The sequence below is a fragment of the Tyto alba genome, unplaced genomic scaffold (genome assembly GCF_018691265.1).
Source record: "Tyto alba isolate M040663 unplaced genomic scaffold, T.alba_DEE_v4.0 Super-Scaffold_1000006, whole genome shotgun sequence".
Taxonomy (NCBI): Eukaryota; Metazoa; Chordata; class Aves; order Strigiformes; family Tytonidae; genus Tyto; species Tyto alba.
This window is the reverse complement of record NW_024881272.1, coordinates 29,029,092-29,054,128: the sequence shown is the minus strand read 5'-3', so window position 1 is coordinate 29,054,128 and position 25,037 is coordinate 29,029,092. Positions and strand designations below refer to the sequence as shown.

The window sequence follows — 25,037 nt, the reverse complement described above, 5'->3', positions numbered from 1 at the left end:
GCGCAGACATCTTAAGTTGGTAGTTATGGCTCTCAGACAGATGTCAGGTAAGGAGTATGGAAAAGTTTCAACTTACCATAAGCAAATGTAAAAAAAAAAAAAAAAAAAAAAGGCAGAAAACACACTGCATCTAAACATTGATATGAAAAAAAAAAAATCACTCTGAAGAGAAAGTCAACTTAGGAAGGTTTTCTTTTAAGTTTGCTTTCCCTTATCAGTGCTCTTCTAACTAACCAGGCAGAAGAAGCAGCATTAACACAGAGCAATGGTGTTTCACTCCAGATCTGTTGTGAATTGTGCAAAATACAGAGCTATCACTCCAACCAGTTGAACTTACATCTCTTTGGTATCAGTGCTTGGGAAAATGGAAGGCCTGTGTGTACATGTATATATGGCCACTGTATTGGTCTAGGTCTGAAGTCTCAGGCGTGTCACGTCTCTCCCATCACCTGTTTTCCTTTGTTGCCTGACTAGAAGTAACTCTCTCTCTGCTTAGAGGTTCTCCAGCACTGAGACTTGCCACACAATTTACCTCTATGGCTTCTTACTTCCCTAGGCCGGGGCTTTCAAGCAAAAGTGAATTAGTATAGTTGGAGAAATTTATTTTTCGTAAATGCTTCAAAGGTTATCAAAATATACTTACAAAACGTGGCTTACCACATTGGAACTGGGCATCACTTCATGCTATGATAGTCTTGAAGCAAACCACAATTTCACTTGTGTCAAAAGTTAATCGAACAATTCTGTGGGTGAGGTAACCTTACCAGATTATACAAGTTTCCTATGTGAAGATCTGCAAAGGCAAAGCAGAGTCAGAATCTTCAGCCTTCACAAAAAAGATGGCAAATGCCACAGGTGAAGTACAAGAATTTAGAAGTTGCTTCCAGAATTATTCCACCCTGGCAGGAATTCCTGAAGCAGCTCAGGAATGTGAACAGAACTTTCTGAAACTGGCCCATTCAAGTAAATTTAGTGGATTTATACATTGCAGACATTTTAAGCTGCAGCATTGCAGCTTAAAAAAATTCTGCTCACTATTTGTTTACCTGAAGCATGTGAGAACAAAACAAAAAGGGTATGGAAAATATTTACAATGTCTGTGCTTGCTGGTTGCAGAACTTCATGAAGTGACATCTTCATCTGGACTGATGCACATTCATTTTGTGCTGCATGGAGCTGCAATTTCTTTTTATTTCCCCACAGTTTTAGTTAAGATGCTTCAGCAAGTTCTCCTGCTATTAGAAAAAAACAGTACTGTAAGGAGAGTCGTCATCTTTATTTTAAAATCTTGTAGCAATTGATTTATATTCATTCTCTAAACACCAGTTTTGACAAGTTTTGTGTTCCATTTCATGTAACAGAAATTTCGTAGCAGAAGTCCCATAACAGACATCCCAGAAGGGTGGTGGGTAAAGACTTGCAGGCCATTTTTCACTTTTTAAACCACCTTCATAATTCAAAGCTACAACCAATTTAATTTCTTTCTGAATTAAGAAAACTGTATATAACCAGATACACACATGAAAATTATGCTAGCCAAATTATACCTTCATACAAAAAGCAATTACACAACATTGATTAAATTACTGGATCGGTACCTTTTGAAGTTGCTGAAATATACAATAACTAGATTATTGAAGATTAGAGGTGATTTTTTTTTTTGAAGGATGGGAGTTGGGAGAGGGAGGGAGTTAAAAATAGTAAAATATGGGCATCATGAAGAAGCCATCCCTGCTAGTAAGCTACCAAAGGTAAGTTTTCTTTTTAAACTCAATTACCAATATATTTACAAAAGAGTCTCTGAATATCAATCAGTTGCCATGGAAATATGGAGACTAACCAGATAAACAAAAACAATACTTAAAATGAAACTGAATTTGAATGGACATGCAGTTTGCTTCCATCACTTATATTTTATCAGACATCTGTATGCTGTGCAATATGTTTCTTTCAACACATCATTTGAAACCCATAGGTAACCAAGAAAGAAATAAGTTGTTACAATTAGCATCTTTATGTAAAATTTCACACCCCACAAAACAACGCAATTGACACAGAGCTTACATAGAACACTGGGTGATCTTTTGCACTGTGATGACTTGGAAATATAATTCACTGCACAACACTGACAGACTATTTACAGAAAACAGAGTAATCATTAGTCTTTTATAAATAAGGTGACCAAATATCCTGGGCCTCCTATCAAGACATGCAATCCCCTTCATGGTGAAGACAAGTCAGTATTTTGCTCTTAAGGAGCCTTCTCCTTTCCCTATCAGTATTCTAAAAAGAAAGATATCACACACAACCAAAAGCAGTCAAACAACAACAAAAACCTCTTCTTGTTACCAAGTTTAAAACCTCAAGCTTAGTTCATCCTTTTAGTATTTCATCTCGTTTTAATCCTGTTTCTATTGCTTTGCTTTAGTAGGTTTCCCCTTTCCCTGATGCAATGCTGGTCCCCACCTTACTAAGAGTAGGGAGGACTCAGGACAGCTGAACTGCAAAAAGGCATTGTTCTAGCAGTAAGGAAAACAAAAGAACACAGCTTGCAGGCAAAAGAAAAATGCAGTTGAAGACCCCATTTGTGTTTCAAAGGGTTATGAGACAATGGACATTTTGGTCGCCTTAGTTACAAGTCTCACTGTAACCTGCATGCATGTACTTTTGTTTTTTTGTGAAAGTGTTGAATCTCACAACCACACACAGTTCTATTCAAACACCAAACTGGTAAACAGTGTTATTAACAGCAATCATAGGGATAACTTTCTCTCCCAGAAGTCACAAAACAAGATATTCCTAGAGGTCTTTTTTTCGGATGTGCATATTGATCTATACAAGTCCCATCTCTTTGCAGCCAGCAGTAATCCTACAGGTATGACCAGCTCAAGCAGTGACCCCTTACAAGTTGCATACGCGGTTACCATTAAAGTTGACATTCACCAAAGGTTACTGTATGTGGTTCTGGGTACCACAATTATCAGCAAATCACTTTAATGGTGACCACTGTATTACAAGTTACTCCAACTACACACACATCAGAAGGGATTATTACAGAAACAGTACTTTACAATCCTATACCTGCAGCTTTCAGTTCGGTTTATTTTGTTGCTGTTTTCTACATGGTGGTGGTCTCCCATGTCTCATAATGTGTTTTTCCAAACTATCGAGGATGGCAATAGCAATCCTTTGGACATGTGGATCAGTCTGGACATTTTCCTTGATGTTGTATAAGTGCTGTAAACCACCTTCTTCAATCAACATGCTGCAGTATCTGGCAGCTGTAGTAAGATTTAAAAAAGGGAATTAAAAAATAAATTCTAGGGTAAACGTAGCAGATAATGCAAACACTGATTTAAATGCACTTTCATCTCCTAGACCAAGCAGCCTTTAGGACCCTCCCGAAAGTGTCTATAGAAGTGCATTTGTACTTTAACAAGTGACAACATAACAGAGTTGTTTGGACAGGACTCTGATATAATCACGTGTGTTTCCATGCTTGTCTTAGCTGACTGGAAAGTGCCTTGTAACATGCATAGTATTCTCTCTCTCCCCCACCTCCTCTACAGGCATTTTAGGTGCACACACAAAAACTTTAAGAAATTGGAATGAGAAGTACTATAGTATCTATCAGTATCCAGGTAAAAATATCACCTTTACCAAAAACCTCAGTTCAGAACAGTTATCAAAAAATGGTATCAGATATACTACATCATTTGTACAAGCTTACAGAGTGAATAGGAGCTAGCTCCTTCAAAAACAGTTTGCCAAATACTATTGATGGTGGCCTTTAACTCATTATAAGTTGCTACGAATGCCTTTTCAAGGATAAAATTATAATTTTTCTTTCCACTTTCATTATTGATTTTAAAAAGCTGAAAGCACACCTATATCAGCTCCAGTGTTGTTAAGAGCAGGGACCAGCTATAGAGCACCATATGTTTAATGTAGCATGCAAGCTTCGGAAGTTACTGCAAACGGGCCAGGAATCCACAATGCAACCCACAGAGCGTTACCTCGGATGTGCCCCAATTCACCATTCATCTCGGTGAAGCAACACCCGAGCTGTTTAAACGCTGACATTAAGCTTTTAATGGGGATCACAATTACTGCAGTGCTACTGATATTTTAGTTAAGTTAGCTCAGTGAGGTGGAGATGACATAAAGAAACAGCAAAAGGAGAAAAAATTTAAAAAGAAAAATCAATCCCATTAACGGCAGACTACTTTTCACCCTCATCTAAAAGAGGAGGTCAAAATAAAATGCATCTTCTCTTCAGGACAAAAAGCCTTCTTGGTGCCAAGCACCAAAAGTTTAAGATTTTCCCTTCAAATACATCTTCATATTTCAGAATGAAACAGATTTTCCCTCAGAGTAGGTTATTACATTTGGTTTCTCTGCCACTTTGTCCAGAAGCTTCTGGCACCAAGGACCATCAGAACAAAACTTCAGGAAAACTGTCTTGATCTCAAAGCAGTAGTACAGCATCCAAATATTTCCAGCCTCTCCATTCTATAGAGCAGTTACTCCCTGTCAATACAAACCTCTGTGGCATGTTGAAAGCTCAGAGGCTAGGGCAGCACAAAATAAACACTAAAAATAAATAGAACAAGTAGGACCATACTAAGTTAACAGGGATGAGGCACAAATAGAAATTAAAAGGTCTTAATCAAAAACTGTTATCCAGAATCTGACCAGTAAAACAACTTTGTCAGAACAGTCCTACTTCAACACAGGAAAAGTTCTCACAGATCTCTGGACAGTGTACCCTGGGAACAGTGTCTCATTAGATTTACAAGCTCTATAAAGAGCAGGAAAACAGTACTTTATGTGCAATTATATATTATGCCATGTTACTCTGGTCTTTTCCTGGTAGAAAAAGTGCTTTATGAGATAGGGATAAACAAGCATAGATATATTGCAGTCAAGAAGATTAAAAAACTGACACAGAAAATACTTTCAATACTTTACAGGAAAGCTGCTTTATATCTGGTAGAAGTGAACGATAACACATACATTCACATCATACAAATTTATGTAAAAAAAAAAAAGTATTAAGAGCCAGGAAGGTTTGTCTAGTCTTCTAATAATTTAGGTATGCTTAGGGGATATATTTCCTTTCCCAACATTTGTGCATTTCATCACATACAAACAAGACACTGGCCTTCTCATGTTGCAGATGGGGAAGGCAGACTAAGAAACTGACCTTCATGTCACAGCAAGTTATTGCAAAAAGGTGATTAGAGATGAGGATTACCTAAAACTTCTGTTCTCATAGTAAGAGATAGCTACCTGCTACAATCATTGCTCTTAAAAGAAATTTGTGGTCCATTATTAATATTTACGTTTCTGAATTAAAATACATGTGTAAACCAAAAATGTAGTTAATCCTAACACATGTCCATCAACATTTTTAATACTGTGCATTTAACAGTAAAATTCCAGTAAATAAGAAGTATATAAAGAACTTTTATTACTCTTTTCCTGCCCCATTTAGTCAAAGCATAAATGTAGTTTCTCCAAAGAACTAAGAGTGTATACTCTAGAAATTCTTATTTTTCCCACTTCATGCTAATGAATAATATGCAAAGAAATAAGACTTTTAAGGGTAATGTTATCCTAATACATACGATTTTTGCTGCAGACGTGCTGCATGGCCCACACTGCCCATAACTGGACACCGGGTGTCATGAAACAGCCAAGTAGCGGAAAAAACGGATTGAAAGACCTATAAAAAAGGAGAGGAACAGCAACTCGTTTTACTGCTAGGTATTATTACTTCAGAGGTCACATGTTGTGTATTCATTCAGCTACAGGTTTAACTAGGAGAGACACCTGCTAAACTAGAGTATTAAATGCAACAGGCAAACCTTTTAATGTTTAAGACAATTACTAGCAAAAATCATACATTGTGGTATACTTTTACCATAACGTTTGGATGTCTCCTGCTCCTTAAAAACAGGAGTAAAAACCAGTGGAAATTACAAGGATTAGATGGACAGTAATTATCTGATTGTACTTTTTGGCCTCAACCTTCTCTATCTAGGACAGACAGTACTAACCTAGTGCTAGTCAATATAACCTTACTGGTTAACGTTTGTGTCCAAGTCTTTTAGGCATGCAGCTGAATACCTTTAATAGAAAAGCAGCAGAACAACATTACGTTTTTCTTTTACAGGAGTCCCTAACCTTCTTTGGTTACACAAGGGAAATTAACACACCATGTATTTTAAGCCAACAGGTTTTATTCCACTGGGCAAAACCATGTCTAGCTAGCAGCTCATTCTGCTTTGGGAACAAGTTTGAAATCTAGCTCAGTTTATTTTCCAAACTTGAAATCAAGACAATAGTTACCTGTAAGCCACCATCTCACATTCTGGGGTTGGCCAATTCAAAATGGCAGAATGCTGCAAAATATAGAACCAGGAACACTCATTGTTAAATACAAACATTAAAAACTATAAAAGAGTATAAAATTCACCATCATTTCTGTACCAGCTGTTCAAGGAGAGATGTCCTCTGGCTGCGACTTAACGTCCACGCCTGCTCTCCTCGAGATATCAAATGAGCAATAATCCCTGCTGCAAAGTAGCTAACTTCCACCTCCACACTGTGCAATAATTTACTGATGTGGTCTATAAAGTCCTTCCACATTAATTCAGAATGGAGTTCCTTAACTTCAGCTATGTTATTCTGGAGGGGAGGAAAAAACAGATAATAGAAAATATTAACAGAAGAAATACCATATGAGGGAAATAAACTTATAAACTTGAACTACCTTGTGTAAGCAAACACATATGAACACCAGGATGAGATCATCATACATCCAGGTGACCACCAGATGCTAAAATACTACTTTTGCTTTTGAAAATTTTTCCAGCCTAATGCAGAAATTTGCCTCAAAACAAAGAGGGTTTCTCATAACTGATTTCAGACCATGACCATGCAGATTACACTAACTTAAAGGTTAGTTTTAACATTTTCAAACACAATTTCATTACATTTCAGCAGTCCACAGTTCTGAATTCCATGGATCTTCAACCTCCTTTTTGTATTTGGACTCATTTGAAGCCTCGCTCACTGTCCTTTCTTAAAAGCTCTTTTTGTTTACTGTAACTATCAATTTCAATATAACTAGTGCTGTTGGAGAACGGGTAAAACAGACAAAAAAAATGTCAATTGTAAATAATAGACACTATAAAGATCAAAGAAGAATGTAAAAATATTAAGCAGGTTTTTAGATTAACATGGGATAAAAAAAATATATATTTTTTTTAAATCAGTTTTTAAAAGTATATATTTCAGATTTTTTTTTTTCCCTTTCCGTCTCACCAGAAGTCCAAGAACCTTCTGTTGGATGGATGACTCAGATGGAAAAGACTGTGGAAAAAAGAAACAAACCACAGGTAAACACTTATGCTTATTATTGAAACAATGTTAATTATAAACCTATCTTGATAATCTACCACCAAAACTATACTCCTCACCTCTAAGACTCTCATGAAAAGTTCTAGCCCTTGATTTTCAATGAAGTGTCGACATGTTGTTGGAGATTCATCAGTGAGGTTCCAAAGTGCACTCAGTGTGAACTTGAGGGTAGTATCTACAAGATTCTGATTTGTTTTCTGTTTAACTATTTGTAGAAGTTGCTGTGGGGGGGGGAAGGGGGAAAAAAAAAAAAAAAAATCAAAAAATCCCAGTTATAATTGCATATCAAAAAATATATTGGCTCCTCTGCTTCCTTCTGCACCGACTAGGGTAATGCATAGCTATCATTTATATGCAGAGTAAAGATCTGCATGTTCAGCATCAAACTATACAGAATAAAACAGCTATTGAAATTTTTGCCTCTCCTTTGAATATGGTTGCCTGCTGGAGGAATTTTTTTTTTTTCGTCCTAATTTCATGTGTAGTACTATTTCAGATGGCACAATGCCATCCACAGAAGTCTGGACCCCATGTGAATATTGACAGCACTAACCCATTTACTTCAAATACTCTCTTTCTGAGTATCTTTCTTCTTATACAACGGATTTCAAATCAAGAGATGTCTTGCTATTTTACTTTGTTTTAATTGTGTCAAGTTTTTCTACTTCAGCTTCTTTATATCTATGCTAATATGTCTCATTGCCACTGTCTCTGTTGTTATCTTTAAGAAATTCTCTAGGCTTTTCTATTCTCACGAACTTTCTAATGAATACAGGTTAATGTATTCTTGGAATTCTATCTCCTTATGTTTATTTTCTATCTTTAGGAAAACTGTTAGCATGAATAGCTGGAGAGGATGGTATTTTTTACTGTCAGAAAGTATCTGACTTACCCTAACAATGAAGAGTTCTGCACCAAGTTGAGCTGTTTGCTCTGTTGAAAGCTGTAAACAAACAAAATCATATCAACTTTTTTTTAGACTTTAGAAATTTTATCCTATCATCTCAAAGCTTAAATTTCATACCTTTGCAGCAAGAATGGAAATTATGGCTACAGCCATCCTTTGCATGTTTTGATCTTCATGATTACACAGCCACTGCATAACAAGTTTGGCTGCTTCAAACCTGGAAATTAAAAATAAATTTAATTTTCAGAAGTCTCATAAGTCTTAGTAAATGTACGTACACAGACAACACAGAGAAAGGCATGCATGACAAAAGAAACTGAAAGAAATATGCCTTGTACCAAAAGAAAGTAGAAATACACAGTGAAATTACAGGTATTGCATGAGCCTCAGTCAGCTTTCAGTTGTTTGCTTAAGGTCTCTTCTGAGTGCCATTCCTCAGGGGTTGTTGTTGGAACCAGCACTGTTTAACATCTTTGTCAGCAATACAGACAGTGGGATTGAGTGCACCCTCAGCAAGTTTACCAACAACACTAAGCTGTGTGGTGCAGTCGACACGCTTGGAGGGAAGGGATGCCATCCAGAGCGACCTGGACAAGCTTGAGAGGCCTGCGCAAGCCTCATTAAGTTCAACAAGGCCAAGTACAAGGTCCTGCACGTGGGTTGGGGTGATCCCAAACACAAATCCAGGCTGGGCAGTGAATGGGTTGAGAGAAGGACTGTGGGCCGTTGGATGATGAGAAGCTCAACATGAATTGGCAATGTGTGCTCATAGCCCAGAAAGCCAACCTGCTCAGGCAGGTCCAGAGAAGGCCACAAAGATGATCAGGGGGCTGGAGCACCTCCCTTATAAGGAGGGAGTTGGGGTTCTCTTCAGCCTGGAGTTCTCTTCAGCCTGGAGAAGAGAAGGCTCCGGGGAGACCTTAGAGTGGCCTGCCAGTGCTTAAAGGGGGTACAGGAAAAATGGGGAGACACTCTTTATCGGGGGGTGTAGGGATAGGACAAGTGGTAAGGGTTTTAAATTGAAAGAGGGTTGATTTAGATATGAGGAAGAAATTCTTTACTGGGAGGGTGGTGAGGCGCTGGCACAGGGTACCCAGAGAAGCTGTGGCTGCCCCCTCCCTGGAAGGGTTCAAGGCCGGGTTGGACGGGGCTTTGAGCAACCTGGGCTGGTGGAAAGTGTCCCTGCCCATGACAAGGAGGTTGGATCTAGATGATCTTTAAGGTCCCTTCCAATCCAACCTATTCTATAATATATCAAAGTGCACAGGAATTGCTTGCAAAGAAGGAAGAAAAATTTGGCACAATCTTCTGAAACATCAGACCACACACTTCAAAGCATTTGGGTAAAATATTTAAGTAGAAAAATCTCTGGAAAAAACAATCCCATAGTTCCCCAGAGAAATCCTGATTTCCGTTACACGCAATTAGTGACAGACATATCCATGTGAAGTAAAAAAATACCTGTATACCAAAGGATTTTTTTCAGACCTATACTCAATTGTGAATTACAGGCCCAAAATAATATAGGCCAAACAAATTCAGCACACTGGAATGATTTAAAGTGAGCAAAACCGAGACCGGAAACAAACCTTCTGAAGGAACAGACAACAAAGAAAAATATTCTGCAATGCTACAACTCATTCTAACTGACATATAAAACTTGCCTGTTAAACGGAACATCCTGAAGGATTCTGTCACTGCATAGCGAAAGAAGACAATTCTTTTGCAGCTATGAAAAATTAAGAAGAATTACTTCATCAGAAACATATATAGTTCAGAATACTTTCTTGATATGAATCACTGAATGTATTTCCATGAGGTTATGAGATGTGGAGAAACCTTTTGTAAGATCCACAAGACAGGGAATCCTACAGAAAATAAAGAAATTTTGTCTTTTACCTGTTGATGATTTGGGAAGTGTTCCATGGCCTTCAGGAGCAAGTGAGTGACATCAGCCAGAAGTCGCACAGGCATGCCTGCTGCTAAATCTTGCTTGGTTAGGTTAAAGACACATGCACTTGCTGCTAACTGCACAGGCAAGTTCAGGGGATGATTTCTCATTCCAATAACCACAAGCTGAAATGCAAGAGTTTTGCCCACATTAGTTACACGTTTGCGCACATACCCCAAGAGCAATCCACTGTTGCTCCAGGCCACAGCAATGACTCAGAGTCCAATTTCTGCCTCCCTTTTACTTAAGTGAAAAACCCATCTGGTGTGATTTTAATTCTCAAGAGGAACATTTCCTTCTGCTCAGTGAGTCAAAGCTGACAACTTCTATTTCTCCAAGTACTTTTGCACTGGTTCCGGCAGCTTCTCAAAGGAGAGGCTATGTGGAATGCAAGAGTTTCCTAGAAAGATCCAGGGTTTGCTTTAAATACTAGGATGAAAATCACCAAACCCCTTCAGAGTTGAATGAGACAGAACAGAGTTTCTGCAGTGTAATGGCAATAATGTAGTAGCTTATTGTTTGGCGACCAGACATTTTAGATCACATCCTAAACTGCTAGGTCAGGATGTATTTTTCACAGCTTCTTCCTGAATTATGTTTTGGGCTATGTATGTTGATTGTGATCTCACCTAAGAAAATATGTTTCTTTTTGATTACTGATTGCCAAAGACTTTTTGATATTGAAGCTAACAAAATCAAGGTCACTTGCTCAATGTCAAAGATGGGAAAAATAAAAATAATCTGTCCTAGTCAGGTCACAGGATGATCACAGGAAAATTAAACTACCTCTGGTGTTCTAGACATGGAAAGCCAATGCCTAGAATGGATTTTTAAGGAAGTTTCTAGGATTTTCCAAGTTAGAGACCAATATAGAACACTAATGATATTTGTTTACTTGCTGTTAATCTGGAAGGTGACAGTGGAGAGAAATGCAACTGAATGCCTTCCTTATTATTAGTGCATTGTAAGCATCAGCAGAAGGCACTGCGGTATCTGGGGAGTAAGACTAGACAGACCTTTGATTTGACCTAGTACAGATATGTTTTAATGACAGAATTCAGCATTAAAGGTTGGACCAGATGATCCTTAAGGTCCCTTCCAACTTGGTATTCTATGATCTGAAGAAAACTTTGTATCATATTCAAAAATTGCATGAAAAAAATAATTTAGATACTATACCTTAATCCAGATCAATTTTACTCAACATAAAACACCAGAAGGCATCTTCTACATCACTATTGTTTAAACAGTTGTTAATTTTTATCCAATATTACAATTTTAATTTTTAAAATCACACCAAAAAATGTATAAGTTTATAAAATAATTTATACCAGGGTTTTGGGGATGGACTCAGTTTAAGAAACAATGCATGACAATCATCAAAACTATGTATTTTACCTTTAAAATTTCAGGCTTTGTTTTTTCCATTACATGCGTCAGACTGAATAAATGAAAGAGTGCTTCTCTCACAAAGAAGGCTCGTTCACTGTAACGCTTCAGTGCTTCAGAAATCTGAGTTTCATTTGCTTCTCCTGACACCTATGAACAGAGAAATAATCTTTAGCTCAAGATGTCATAATGTTACTTTACAAATTTTGTTCTTAAAAAGTACAAAGCTGCAGTTTCAAATGTGGTGATATTTTTAGCCAAATCCTACAGTAAGCAAATGATTACTTTACCTGGCCATCTTAATCCAGAACTACACAATCTTCATAAAGAAGAATCCACATTATAAGCTGAAATTAGACTTTTAGTCATGTGTTTAAGCAGAAGTGTATGAAACCACTAAGTAAAAGTAGTACTTCATAACTAACAAAAGCTGCTTACGATGCACCAAATGCCTAAAAGCACTATTTGTAACTGAATACTCTGGCAAATGCAGTTGATAAACTGATGAAGATAGTATTTTGGCTGTTAATTTTTTGGCTCTGGGTTGTAGCTCTGGCAATAAAAGATTTCCATTCATTGTCAACATCAAGCTTCCTGTAAGATATATGTATTGCAATAGTTTTCCAGCACCATATTAAAGAACTAACTCATGCTCTCTGCAAAAGAAGTAATTCTTAAAACCAGACCTTAAATACACATGAAAACTAAACAATGAGCTAACTTAGGCAAAGACTGCATTAGAAGCTATGAGCTGTTGACTAACATGAACTTAAATTCAGAATATTAGATCAGCAACTAGCTGCAAATTTTTCCACTTCCCAATCCGCTATACTTTCCATTTAACTACATTTTATCTACTTTATAACTGTAAATTGCATAACCGTAGATGGTTTGTTTCTCAGTTCTACTATTTAATGAATCATTGCTGCAATCATTGTTTTTTAAAATTCTTAAGGAAGCATGCAGATCTTGTTCTATTTAATGTGTCATGTAAGGGAAGGCAAATGTTCACAGATTGAAGTGTCACATTCTGTGTATCCTGTATTGTATAGAGCCAAATTTTTCAAAACTTACTAGATCAGGAATAGATTACAGCCTTGAGAGAACTGATACTATCTTGGATTTTGGCTTATATTCTCTACTGATTAGAACAGGGTAATCATACTTACTAACATGTTTTGCAGCCAATTATACACTACACGAAGAATTTCTACTTGGCTTCACATTTTCAACTATAACATCTGCCTAGCGTTCAATCTATCAAGAATTTTCTGTAATCAGATTTCACAGGACTGCTGTAAACACAGCAATACTTTATTTCTGCTGTCTCCATATTTCATTATAGTCAGTAATGAATTTCAGGTCACCAAAAAAAAAAAGGGGGGTGGGAGGGAGGTGTTAATAAAACAATCCCTTCTCTTCTTGACAACTATGCCCTTAAAAAAAAAGAAGCAAACTACACAGCTGTAAATCCATCAGATTTTTATGTTACTAGAATCTTCCTTCCTACATTTTCATAGCACAGTTACTTGTATGAAGCATGTAGTCTAAATAGCAAAGATTATATTGAATAATTTTATACCAAACATGAGGTATAATTTCTCGATGCTGTACATCATCACATCAAACAAGAACTTGCTTTCTCCAACAATGCATTTCAACATTCATACACATCATTATCAACTGTGACAACTAAGTACTCAAGAGACTTAGCCATTAACAACTGTTAAGGTTCCAGAGGGGAAAAAAAAAATTATAAAGTTGTGTAGCTATGTTACCTCACTTGCCTATAACAAGATAATTCTGAATTTTAAAACTGAAGTGCAAAACTCAACTTGCACAGGAGAAAGACTGAACTATGGACAAATTATGCAGACTCCTCCTCATTTCCTTTGCAACTTCCATTATCCTCATGGCACAGTAGAAAACAAAACTCAAAGATGATATACCACTGACACTGACATGTCTAAAACACCTCCTTCTTCTTTAATTCTGACCCCTTCCTAGCAGGGACAGGATAGGCTCATTCTCCAGTAAGTGCATGCACATTCTACAGAACAGGGAACGACGTCTTGTTGCCTGGCACTAAAAGATAAATAAATGTACTTCAGCAAACATCATCTCATTCTAAGGGGCTAAGTAATTTAGGATTTGTACAAGAAGAAGTTTTTCATTCTAAGTAATTGCTTCTAACATGTTCATCACCAAAAGACCTCTCAAGGTGGGCAGAAATATTGTAATAGGAAACAGAAGTGGTGATGGAATACAACAGCAGGTCAGTTATAAAATTTTATTGTATCTGCTGTGTTAATCATGAATTACTCCAAGTTTATGCAAACTGTACCTCCACCTTTTACATATTGCTGCCTTATGATAGGTACTGTGCTGGAATCCATAGAATATTATTCCAGTAAATTACTTTAGACTAGACAAAGGTCAGCTCTCTTAGATCTGATATGTTAAATCAGGATCTAAGGCTGACTGAAAAGGCACATAAAGTAAGTGCTTCTTACAATAGTATTCCATAAATTTAGCAGTTTCTTTGCCAGAATTGGGTAGAAATTTGACATAAAGTCAGTAATTACAATTAACAGTTAAAAAAAAATGAACCTACCAGCCTTCCTTTGAAACACCCACATACATTTGTTACAAATTATTAGTTCTATTTTTCCTGCACATTGTAATTTTTCAGTAAAATTAATTCCCCCACTTAACCTTTAGATTTCCTTCTCCTGTTAGGAATTCTGAGTAGCCGGCATCAGTAGCTAGTAGTCCTACAAACTGCATTGAGGGCCGTTGCTGAATAAACGCTTCTACAGCTTTATCTGTAACATGTTTTCTTCCAGAAATGTCCAAAGACACAAGGTTAGGCAAGATATCTTTCTGTTCCAGTAAACGAAGTGCTATGTCTGATGTGAACTGTTTGTCATCTGAAATATCAAGGTGATTCAGGTATTTTAGTTCTCTTATAACATCCAGAATCTGGGTTGTGGTCATTTTCAAGCATTTCAGGTGGTGCATGGTTAAAGACTTGAGTCGGTCTTTGCAGGTGAGGAGTGCTGTTATGTCAGTGACAGAGGTGTTTGATATATCCAGACTTTCTAGTCTAGGAAGTGAAGCAACATCTGCCAAGTCCTCATTGTAGAACAGAACATTGGTAATACTCAATGCACGAAGCCCAGACAACTGACTGAAGCACCTCTCGTATGGGTCCTCCAAAGAAAGAGTTAGTGAGTTCAGCACAAGACATTGCAGATTTTGTTGGATCCATTTATTGCTGCCAAGTCCACTTATAATGTCTGTGATTGTTATATCTGCATTCACTCCAGTAGCATCAAGCTCTACCAGCTTGTGATGGCAAAATGCTTTCCTGAAAGCCACAGCAGAGATTTTCGCTTTCCGAATACAAGCTCGTTTCAAACGCATCTGGTTGCCTCGGAAGATGCCCACAGTTCCATCGTTCAGAAGACCTGTTGGAAAACAGCATTAGTGTTTGGCTCTAGAGTTAAAGAACATCACTTTTATTTTAGGAACCCAAAGAGTACACAGTATTAACAAAGCAAATTAATTGCAAAGTAGTTTGTCTTGGATCATTATGCCACCGATCCCAAAATTTCATACTTGAGATTTCACATTTAAGATTACAATCTCACTTTTGGAAAAGTCCAGGTTTAAGAGTAGGACAAATAAATCAAGATGCAGTATATACACATTACCTGTTTGGTTTAGAGCATGGAACATGCAATAAATAAAATGTGGATATGACTCAAAACCATTCAGACATCTGTCTGCGTTTTCCAGATTTTTTCCCTGAACTGGTTCGAAACATGCTAAAAACAGAATTTCAAAATTTCTGGAAGTTACTCTTCCTGGTCACAGTTCTATTAACCTCAAGATAACTCAAGTGACTAATTTAGCATTTGACTGAATTCATAAGTAGTATCAATACACTAAGCTAATTAAGTTCTTCTATATATCCCTCATGAAGAGGGTAGGAGTGTTGCCCAGAAACAAGCTGAACGTGAGAAAGAAACCTAAAAAGTGATTCAAAGAGGACAAAGGGGAGGACAAGGAAAGGGTGGGAAGGAGAGAAAGACAGTGATGAAAAAAGGAAATGCAACAATCTTGTTTGAGATTATTATCTTTTTGCTCTGTATCAGGAAGACTGTATAAGTAGTCTTTTCTTGCAGCCTAAAGGTAACATCCTGAAACAATGCATTTAATTCCATGCACAGGATTAGACAAAACACATTGAAAACACTAAGATTTATTCTTTGTATCTTATCAACAGAAGGATTACTGCTTTATAGAAAGCCATTTGAGAATGGTATGGTTGCACAAGCACGCAGACAAAAGGAGTAGGAGGAACATGTCCTCCTAGTTTCTCTCTAGAGGATTATGTCAACACTCCGGGTTTTTATCTCCTGTCTTCAAGCATACTGAACATCAAAAAGAAAATGAAAATTCAATATATTTTAATAAAAACATCATTGCCACTAAAGATTGTATTTAAGTCACAAGCTAGTAATTGCCTCTGTGACAAAGGTAAATTAATAATAAGATTTGCAGACCTTTCGAAAGAGCAGTCTAAGCATTTCTGACCAAGTAGTCAGGGCATTCCTCTTTTGCAGGGGAAGCAAAAATACAGGGTGAAACAATTGGTACCCAGCAGAAAAAATAAATGTGATAAATAATTATAATTAGCTTAAAGTATTGCTAAATTACTAAATTTTTTGCTCATCTTTCCATTTAAGGATCCGGTTCGGCCCCCTCACAGTCCTACCTTAGCCACACCCTGTTTATCTGGCATGCGCTTGTTCTGATCCTCCACTCTGACTGTTTGTGCTGTTTCGATGTCGGGAACTGCCTTCATCACTACTAGCACTGGTAATAAGTTTCTAGTAATTCTTTGAATCTGATTTCTTGGGACTACTCTAAATAACTACTTAAGAAAGTAATGTATGTTGAAGATTAAAAGTTTCTCTGAGTTTGCCTTTTTTTTTAGGACCATTCCTTCTGTTATATCTGACTAGAACAACTTGAGAAAACTAGAACACCAGTATTTGCACAGTAAGACCTAGTCAAATGTGCACCTATAGGATAGGGCACTTGGTCTGTTTAGACTAATTTTCCTAGTGTCATGTCTCGTCTCTCAAGAAAAGCCTCCAGGATCTCCAGGAATGGGTCTCCTGCCCCTTCTCTAGGGTAATCTGTACATTCACTCTTCATGCTAAGAAGCTTTTATTGACACAACATTTTCCTTTGGCATGCTTCAAGCAAGTAAGGAAAAGGCAGCCTTCTCCTCAAAGATGTGCTAACAGAGAACATGACAGACCAGTACATAAAATGTAAGATCACCACAACATGTTTTTCACAGATGTTTATACTACTTTTGAAACTGACTGCTTTTGAGCAAATAATTACACTTCAACAAAGCGCTAAAAGAGATGAGAAACTATTTTCATGAAAATCACAAGATTATTTCCTAGTTTAATCATAAAGACACACAGTATATTCAATTACTTGCTCTGCAAGAGATACTGAAATAGCTGAGGTCTTTAAAATAATAATAAAAAAAATTGAAATAAGATCTATTAAAGAACGTTCACTTAAAGGAACATTAAATTAAAATCATAAACCCAAGACAAAGGACTTCCTATTTAGAATTACCTATATGGCAATGCAACATTCAGCTGAAGCTGAAAAAGCAAAAATAACAGAAATTCTCTATTAAGAGATTAAGAAAGACAGTTTTAACAGCTGCAACAGCAGATTCTACTAGAAAATAAGCTAGAACTCAACATTCAGCTGTAGCTGAAAAAGCAAAAATAACAGAAATTCTCTATTAAGAGATTAAGGAAGACAGTTTTAACAGCTGCAACAGCAGATTCTACTAGAAAATAAGCTAGAACTGCAGTGTCACATTCTAGCAAAATATTTTCACTGATGACCCACAAACAATTGTTTTTACCATGAAATGCCATCGTCTGCAGCAATCGATCAGCCACTTCTTGAGGAAACATTCCTGGTTCCTGCAAGCACAGTGTTCCATCTTGCCTTTCTGTGCAAAATTTTTCTAGGTTGGCAGTCAGGAAATTCAAACAGATATCAAGTAAAGAATAAGGAGAAGCTTCCTCCTGTCATACATAAAACACAATGAAACAAAGGAGATTTAGTCAACTTATTCTATCAATCTTTCATTACTCTATGTTGATTTTAGGCAAACTAGTCTTTTTTGTTAGCCTGATTCTCCTTGGAGCAGGCAAATATTACAAAAGGAGACGTCCACGCCTTAGAGCCATGCAAAGTCAGGTCACACAATAAACAGCTGGCCACACCAGTGGGCAGCCTCCTCCCCCAGTCACCCCCAGAACCACATCCAGTCTGGTCTATTGTGATTGAGCCCTGCTTGCGTTCAGTGAAAGAAAAGTAATTGCTGGTAAGATCATTTGGATTTATGAAGTCTACTGCAATCAATCAAACAGGACAGACTGCAAAAAGATTTTAAATCAGATTTTACTTCTTGATTTAAACTATTTCTTCTAGTCTTTCGTTTAAGTCAACCCATATTAGAAGTCTACCACCAACCTACATTAGAAATGCAAATAAACTTCATATATTGTTAGGAGCAATTTTTGACACTGAAAAGGACAGCTAGAGCTTCAGATCAAAAAAGGAGACTCAGAAAGAACTATTTTAATCCCAAATTTTGTGCAGCAATAAAGTAACAGCTATTACGGTATTCCTTATGATTACAGATACCAATTTCTTCCTTTTTACGCTAAGCACCTGGAAATCATCTATAGTAGAACCATGGGTACAAAGGACAAGGCAGAATATAAACTTCAACTTTTCCTTCAGAATTTGAGATTTTAGATGAAACTCTCAAAGTTGTTTTTTTTATTCCATGTCTAATAATAGCCTACTGTTTTCAGTCACACAGATTAATCAACATAAAGAATGACTTGCAGCACTGTGAATCATCCCCAGCACTACACAAAAGAAGGCCGAGTGACTGGTACATACTCCCCCAGACAATTTTGAAAATAACAGTGTCAACTGTTGCCAGATCTCATCTGTAGGAAAAATTCTAGCTTGCCTTTTATACTGAAAGTTCTGGATAATTTCACCTTTCTTTCCTACCTCATTTAACTTCTGTTGCTTCATTTGCCTAACATGTGCATCACAGAAGTACAGAAATATATAAAAGGTTATACAGAAGAAATATAAAGAAAATTACAGAGAAAAGTAATCTAAAATAAGGTACATTTATTTGAATACTGAGGTACCACATTGGGGCAAAGATGGAATGGAGCTTATCTTTAATGAATCATGTATTGACAACAATGAGACACTGCAGTTTAATAGCTCCTGAAGACTTAAGTACAGGTTTGAGAACCAGAAACTCCAAATTATTCAAATACAAGTTCTTTCTACAGCTTTTGATGTGCAACTTCCAACTCCTTTGACTCAATTTTGCAAAGTGCTTTTTTTAAAAAAAAAAAAAAAAAGCTTACTGCATTTTATTGTTGAAGAAACAGGAGTTATTTTGTGATGCGACTTGCTGTCGTGGCTTAGGCCTAGCTGGCAACTAAGCACTACATGGCGCTTGCTCACTCCCACACCCCCACCGTGAGATGCGGAAGAAGATCGGAAGAAAAACGTAAAAACTCAAGCGTTGAGATAAGGACAGTGTAGTTGGACAATGCAAGGCGAGAAGAAATAATAACAACGCTAATAAAAGAATATATGAAGCAAGTGATGCACAATGCACATGCTCACCACCTGGAACCCAACACTCAGGCTGTTCCTGAGCCGAGATCACCTCTACCCCCACCCAGCTCCCCCATTATATACTGGGCACACTGTCATATGGCATCAACTCTCCCCTTGGCTAGTTCAGGTCGTTGTCCTGGCTGTGCCCCTTCCCAGCTTCTTGTGAACATCGACTCTATCTGGACACTTGTTCACATTACCAGGAAACAGCAATTTTGACTGCCTCCAGTCTTAAACTGATATAAAAAGGAAGGACAGAATTTGGAACTGTGAACATCTTTTGTTTCTTTATAATGTGCAACAATGCCCGAATTACTTCTAAATAGAAAAAGCAACCAATTATTTTAAAGTAGTACATTTTCTAATGGAAATTAGAAAATTTTCTTTTTAACATGAAATTAATACACACCCCCAGGACTTCTATGACAGTTGCCAATTCAAGAAAAAAATCAGAATCTTTACTCAAAGGTAAGGTACTTATGAAAATTATTCCCACTGAAGCAATGACATCCTCATCTCCCATTAGATCCTGTGCTTCTAATTTGATGCTGAAATATGATAAAACCCGAATACTGTCTCCCTTCATTCCTTCTGGCACTGTTTCATAATTTCTGTCAGAAAAGCTATAACACTTTTACGTATCAGTGAGCAAACTCCAATGAGCATTTCTAGCTTTGCAGAAAGGCCACTAGCATATGACTCAGAAAAATTTTTTTTCAGCCAGTACCTCTAACTGACCAATCTGTAATTTGGAGATACTGTTTTAATTTTCATATAATCACTTTAGAAGTCCATACAGGACAAATCCATACAATAAAGGAACAAAATCTACAAGCAGGAATCAATGACACTTCCAAACAACACAGCATCATTTTTACTAACTCCACTTATACCAGTTATAGGAGACATTTGTAAGGTTTCTTCAACTTGCTGTCAAATGGCTGAAGAAACACACCTAACAAAGGCTCCTGAGGTAACCAGAGCAGATAGGCAAAATATTTTTATCTGTACCTAATAAAGTCCCTTGATGAGCATCATAAAAACAATTTCCTAGACTGTCTGCTACTGATATAGAACAGCTTGAATGCAGTCTGTAAACCTTTTATGTGAGCTAGCGTCATTCCTTCTCTCAACTTCTATTTATTTAATGAGAATATTGCCCATGTAAAGACCTCATAGTAAAAGTGTTCAGCTGTATTTAAGCTTTTAGAAGGTTAGGATTTAAGTGCTTCCTTTCTGTAGCTATGCTTTTGAATGTTGAAAACAAACTTGGCACTTGTTTGTAGCTCATTTCACTTTCTGGTTCTGATACTCTAATGAGACACTGCAAATGTGTGTTAACCATAATGTAGAGGTTTTATTTATTTATTTATTTAATAAAGATCATCCAGCAATATTTGAGTAAAATTTTTATTATATTTGACTTCTGCATACCCATCTTATTATCTGATACTTCCTTGTAACCTCACCATTTCTTTCATTCTATCAAATTAATTCAGTGGCCAGAAAATAAATATAAATTTCCCGAAACACAGAATTACACATTACATGATGCAAGTCTAGGCATATTCATTAGCTAAAACACATAGTATAACAGTACTGTAACACATCTAAAACCAACTAGCTTATGGAATAGTACAAAAAGTAGAATAATTGCATTTAGATGGACTTTTAAAGGCTTATTTAAATTAATTTGCTCTAAAAAGATACTTATATTAAACACTTATAAAGTTAAGGCAAACAAAAAAGTGTCGGGGGTGGGGGAGGAGTAAACTGCATGGCTACTGGCATCTAACAGTAATCCAATACACTAGTGGATTGAAATGCAATACCGACTTCAACATGATGTTACTCAGTGCAGCTTACAGCTCACACACTAGTGCAGCTGGAAAGGTTCTCACAAAGAATACAGTCCTCTACATTTTCTTTTAAAAACTCCTTGGATTGACTTTAAATCTTGCTAGAATATATTTAACCTGTATTTCAAAATGCAGTTTAGAAAGATCTTAGGGGGACATATTGAAGTACGTGGAATAAGTTAGAGAATCTTAAACCCAACATTATGCCTTGGTTAACTGGCTGAGTGCGAGTATCAAAACAAAATCCTGTTCCTTTGGGGAAGCATCACCATGCAACCACCTGTTTATACAACAAGAGACAGATTTAACTGATGCTTTACATCAGTAACTGCAATCTAACTGTGCACAAAAAGTAAATTCCACTGCTGTGTGGGCCTTTTTCTCTATAGGTATTGTGCTCCTACCAACTCTAGTCTGAAAGATTCAGTTCCTTCTGGCTTTGTGTCTCAGACTCATTAAAAAAAAAAACCACCTTTTTTTCCATAGGTAGTTTTGGGGGTTCACACACACACACCCCCAATTAACCAGTATAAAACATCAGAAAGCAAATACCAATTTCAGCTCTAACAGAACCACTTCTGTGACATAATCCCCAATTTTTATACCCAACTGCAGACTCAGTATGACAAAATCCAAACGTGTAAGGTCTCTGTATGCCAGGCCCATCTGCTTTTTTCTCTCTGAAGTCTCAAAGGAGATGGGGTACAGGATAAGGGTCTTTCCAAACTGTGACAGTTATTTCTCTCAAAAAGTTAGCCAGAAAATAATAAGTAATTTAGAGCCTTACTCTTTGGTGTTAGACATACGATGTTTCTAACTGTTTTTTACCTCTCCACAGCCCCAAAACTGTACTTTCTTAAGATGATCAAGAAATAGCAACCCAAGTAATGGTCATCAAATTTCTTCCGAGTGCTAATAAAGCAAAGGCAGTGAAAAATAAACTAGTTCATTATTATGTTACAGAAAAAGCTTTATGATTATCCTACTTAAATTAAATGGAATGAAACAGATGTAGGCAATTTATTAACCAGGCTCGAGGAAGGATTATGTTCAAAACTCAAATTTAACGTCAACTATTCTGGCACAAGTGGGAACATGCTGATTAAAGTTGCTAGGGATACAAAGTTGGCAGAGATCATGAGAGGTCTAAAATTAAATAGTGCTACATTAAAACTACATAGTAAAGCAATGTATTTCAAGATTAATATAAAAAACTTCAGATGTGAATTCATTAATTAGAAATTACTGGAGAGAAGAACCTGAATGGTTTGCTTAACCACAAGAAAACAATGTGAGGCAGCCAAAGAAGGTATCAGGAGAAGCATCAAGCAAAAATAAGGAAGTATTATGTAATTTTCAAGACACTTGGAGATCTCATGGGGCTATTTATGTTAAGAGATACCTGCACCATTTTAGTTTGAACATAACAGCTACTGGAATGCTTTGAGGAAGAAAAGCATGTTGGGAGTAGAAAACAAAACCAGCTTTTCTTTGCTTAGCAGATTAAAAGATGAGAGATATGAATGCTGCCTATAAATACTGCACAGTGAATAAAAACTAGGGAAGGAAAAAAAATATTAAGGTGAAGCACAGTGCCAGCACAGCAACAAAGGTGCACAGAAATGCCATGAATTAGATTTTTTGCCATAAATTTAGCTCTAAAAGAAAATCAAACAATGAATGTCTACCCTAGTCCACTGAATAGAACAGCAGGTACAAAAAGCACCTACTTTTAAAAAAAGACAGAAAACTTTATTAGGGGATTAAATGAAATTTGGCTCTTCATAATAAGGGAGGAGACTAGATAACCCAGGAAGTTTCTGCTAGTCCTTTAAAAGCAAATATGCACAACTCTCAAAGAGAGGAGCAATCAGAACAGCACCCATACGTTCTGCTCTGAAACCGGTCTTTAACAGAGAAAGGCAGTTTATCCACAGCCGGTTTCAGCCAGCTCCATGCTGTAAGGGCACGCTACCACACATTACACGGATCAGCAAGGCCGACGTACCGTGCATGCCACAAACCCCGTGCTTTCGGTGGCACGGCTTCTTCCAGACAGCCCCTGTACAAATCAAGCCCCGGTGGGAAAAGTGCTGAGGGTTGGATTGCACCCAGGGCTGGGGAGAGGCATGAGCTGGCGGAGGCAGAGGCGGCTGGTCCGGTCCTGTCCTGCCCTGCCCTTCTTGCCGGCCGGCTGAGGAGCTCTGCCCGCCGGGCTGCCCCCGTTTCCGGCGTGGCGGGAAGCCGGCCGCTGTCCCTCGGCCCCACAAGGTGCTGAGGGAGCAGCGAGGTGAGCGGCAGCGAGGCCGGCCCGACCATCACTCTCACGGCGCTGCCGGGGCGCACCGACCACGGCTTCAGCCTCCCTTCTGCCGGCTCTCGACCGCCTTTTTATATAATCGGTAGGGCGGCAGGCGCAGCGGTTACACAACAGCGAGCGGGAGCGAAGGCTCCCGGCCCGGCTCGGGGGCAGCTGCCTGGGTGTGAGGGGGAAGGGTCTGAGGGGGGGGAGGCGCGCGCCCGCTCCGGCCAACGGCCTCAGCTGCCCGGGCGCGCGGCAGCCGCGCACTCCCCCCGCCCGCCCGCCCGCCTGACAGCACGGGGGCTCGCGCCGCCGCCATCACGACCCCTTCGTTCCCCGCCGCCGTCGCTGGGCTCCGGCACCGCGGGGCGGGGGGCAGCCCGCCCGCCCGCCTGCCCCCCCCGGCACGACGGCGACCCCCCCACCACCACCCCAATACCCTCAGCGGCTTCTCGGCCCGGCGCTGCCCGCGGCCCTCACTCACCATTGCAGCACTGGGTGCCGGAAGCGAGCGCCCAGCCAGCCGGGTCCCCGAGCTTGGCTCCTTTTTTTTTTTTTTTTTTTTTTTTTTTTTTTCCCCTTTCCCTCCCCTTCCCCCCGTTTTTTACCCCCCTCAACCTGGAAGTGAATCTGCTTCAGCCGGCCGGGAAGCGGCGCCGAGCCCGCCTCCCTTAAAGGGGCCGCGCCAGGCACATGCTGCCTGCTCTCTGGGTGAGTGGGAACCTCAAAATCCAGTTTTAAGGATGAAAAGCGTAACGTGTCAGGAGAAGGGTATATTATTCAACAAAACGCATTGGCTTCGCGTGTTACGGTGTGTGTGAGACCGTCCCTGACGCCTCTTTGCTTTCGTTTTGGAACAAGGATGAAGCAGCACCGAAGCGCCGGTGAGTCTGTGCAAGCAGAGGCTGCTGAGGAGTGAAGCGGTTTTATAGCAGTTCCTTGTCTTTGGGTAACCTCTCATAACCAGGAATTCAGCGTCACCTTTATGCTTGTTGCTCACAGATCAACCTCTCTAATTTAAATGTTTTCTGCCCACACTAGTTTATTCTAGCAATATGAATAATTATCTGCTTCAGTACAGTAAGTTTTGTCACCTGCTTCAAAGTTGGAGAGCTTTGCCATAAGCTTTTATACAAATTAATTTTAGGTTTCAGATACAGTAGTAGTGATGAACACCTGTCTTTTAACAAATACATACTATGAAGTATTGTTGGTTTACTTTTTGTTTCAGGATGCAAAGTGAAGAGTGCTACAATTACCCTGCCCATGTAAAATGAAATTATACAGAGCTTACTGTTAAACCTTTAAAGAATTGCCTATTCTACGTACAGCAGCTTTGAATAAAAGTTGTTTGCAAACCCAAAAACCACATAAACATTAAGGAACAGTTGCTGAAATCATTTATGTGTCTGACATTATAAGATG

General features: G+C 38.3%; 1 protein-coding gene across 2 annotated transcripts; it reads right to left on the bottom strand.

Moving 5' to 3' along the window:
* Positions 1-142: 142 nt before the first annotated feature.
* LOC104366180 (protein zyg-11 homolog B) lies at positions 143-24,218 on the bottom strand. 2 transcript variants are annotated; one of them, XM_033008805.2, is made up of 15 exons: positions 24,097-24,218; positions 17,647-17,812; positions 14,391-15,145; positions 11,685-11,825; positions 10,235-10,411; positions 10,000-10,064; positions 8,453-8,552; positions 8,321-8,371; positions 7,488-7,649; positions 7,333-7,380; positions 6,496-6,693; positions 6,355-6,407; positions 5,631-5,728; positions 3,082-3,281; positions 143-1,235 (listed from the first exon to the last, which is right to left on the bottom strand). In XM_033008805.2, the coding sequence occupies exons 1-14, from the start codon at positions 24,097-24,099 to the stop codon at positions 3,091-3,093; spliced, it is 2,208 nt and encodes a 735-aa protein (XP_032864696.1). In that variant the 5' UTR covers positions 24,100-24,218; the 3' UTR covers positions 143-1,235; positions 3,082-3,090. The 2 variants fall into 2 exon arrangements, with proteins under 2 accessions (XP_032864696.1, XP_032864695.1); XM_033008804.2 differs by lacking the exon at positions 143-1,235 and having other exon boundaries at positions 1,256-3,281.
* Positions 24,219-25,037: the final 819 nt, after the last annotated feature.

Coding starts and splice junctions, on each gene's coding strand:
- LOC104366180 (XM_033008805.2), bottom strand. Junction 8,372..8,452: donor TTTCCATTCTTGCTGCAAAG/GTATGAAATTTA, acceptor GTTTGTTTACAG/CTTTCAACAGAGCAAACAGC. Junction 7,381..7,487: donor TTTTCATGAGAGTCTTAGAG/GTGAGGAGTATA, acceptor TTTTTTCCACAG/TCTTTTCCATCTGAGTCATC.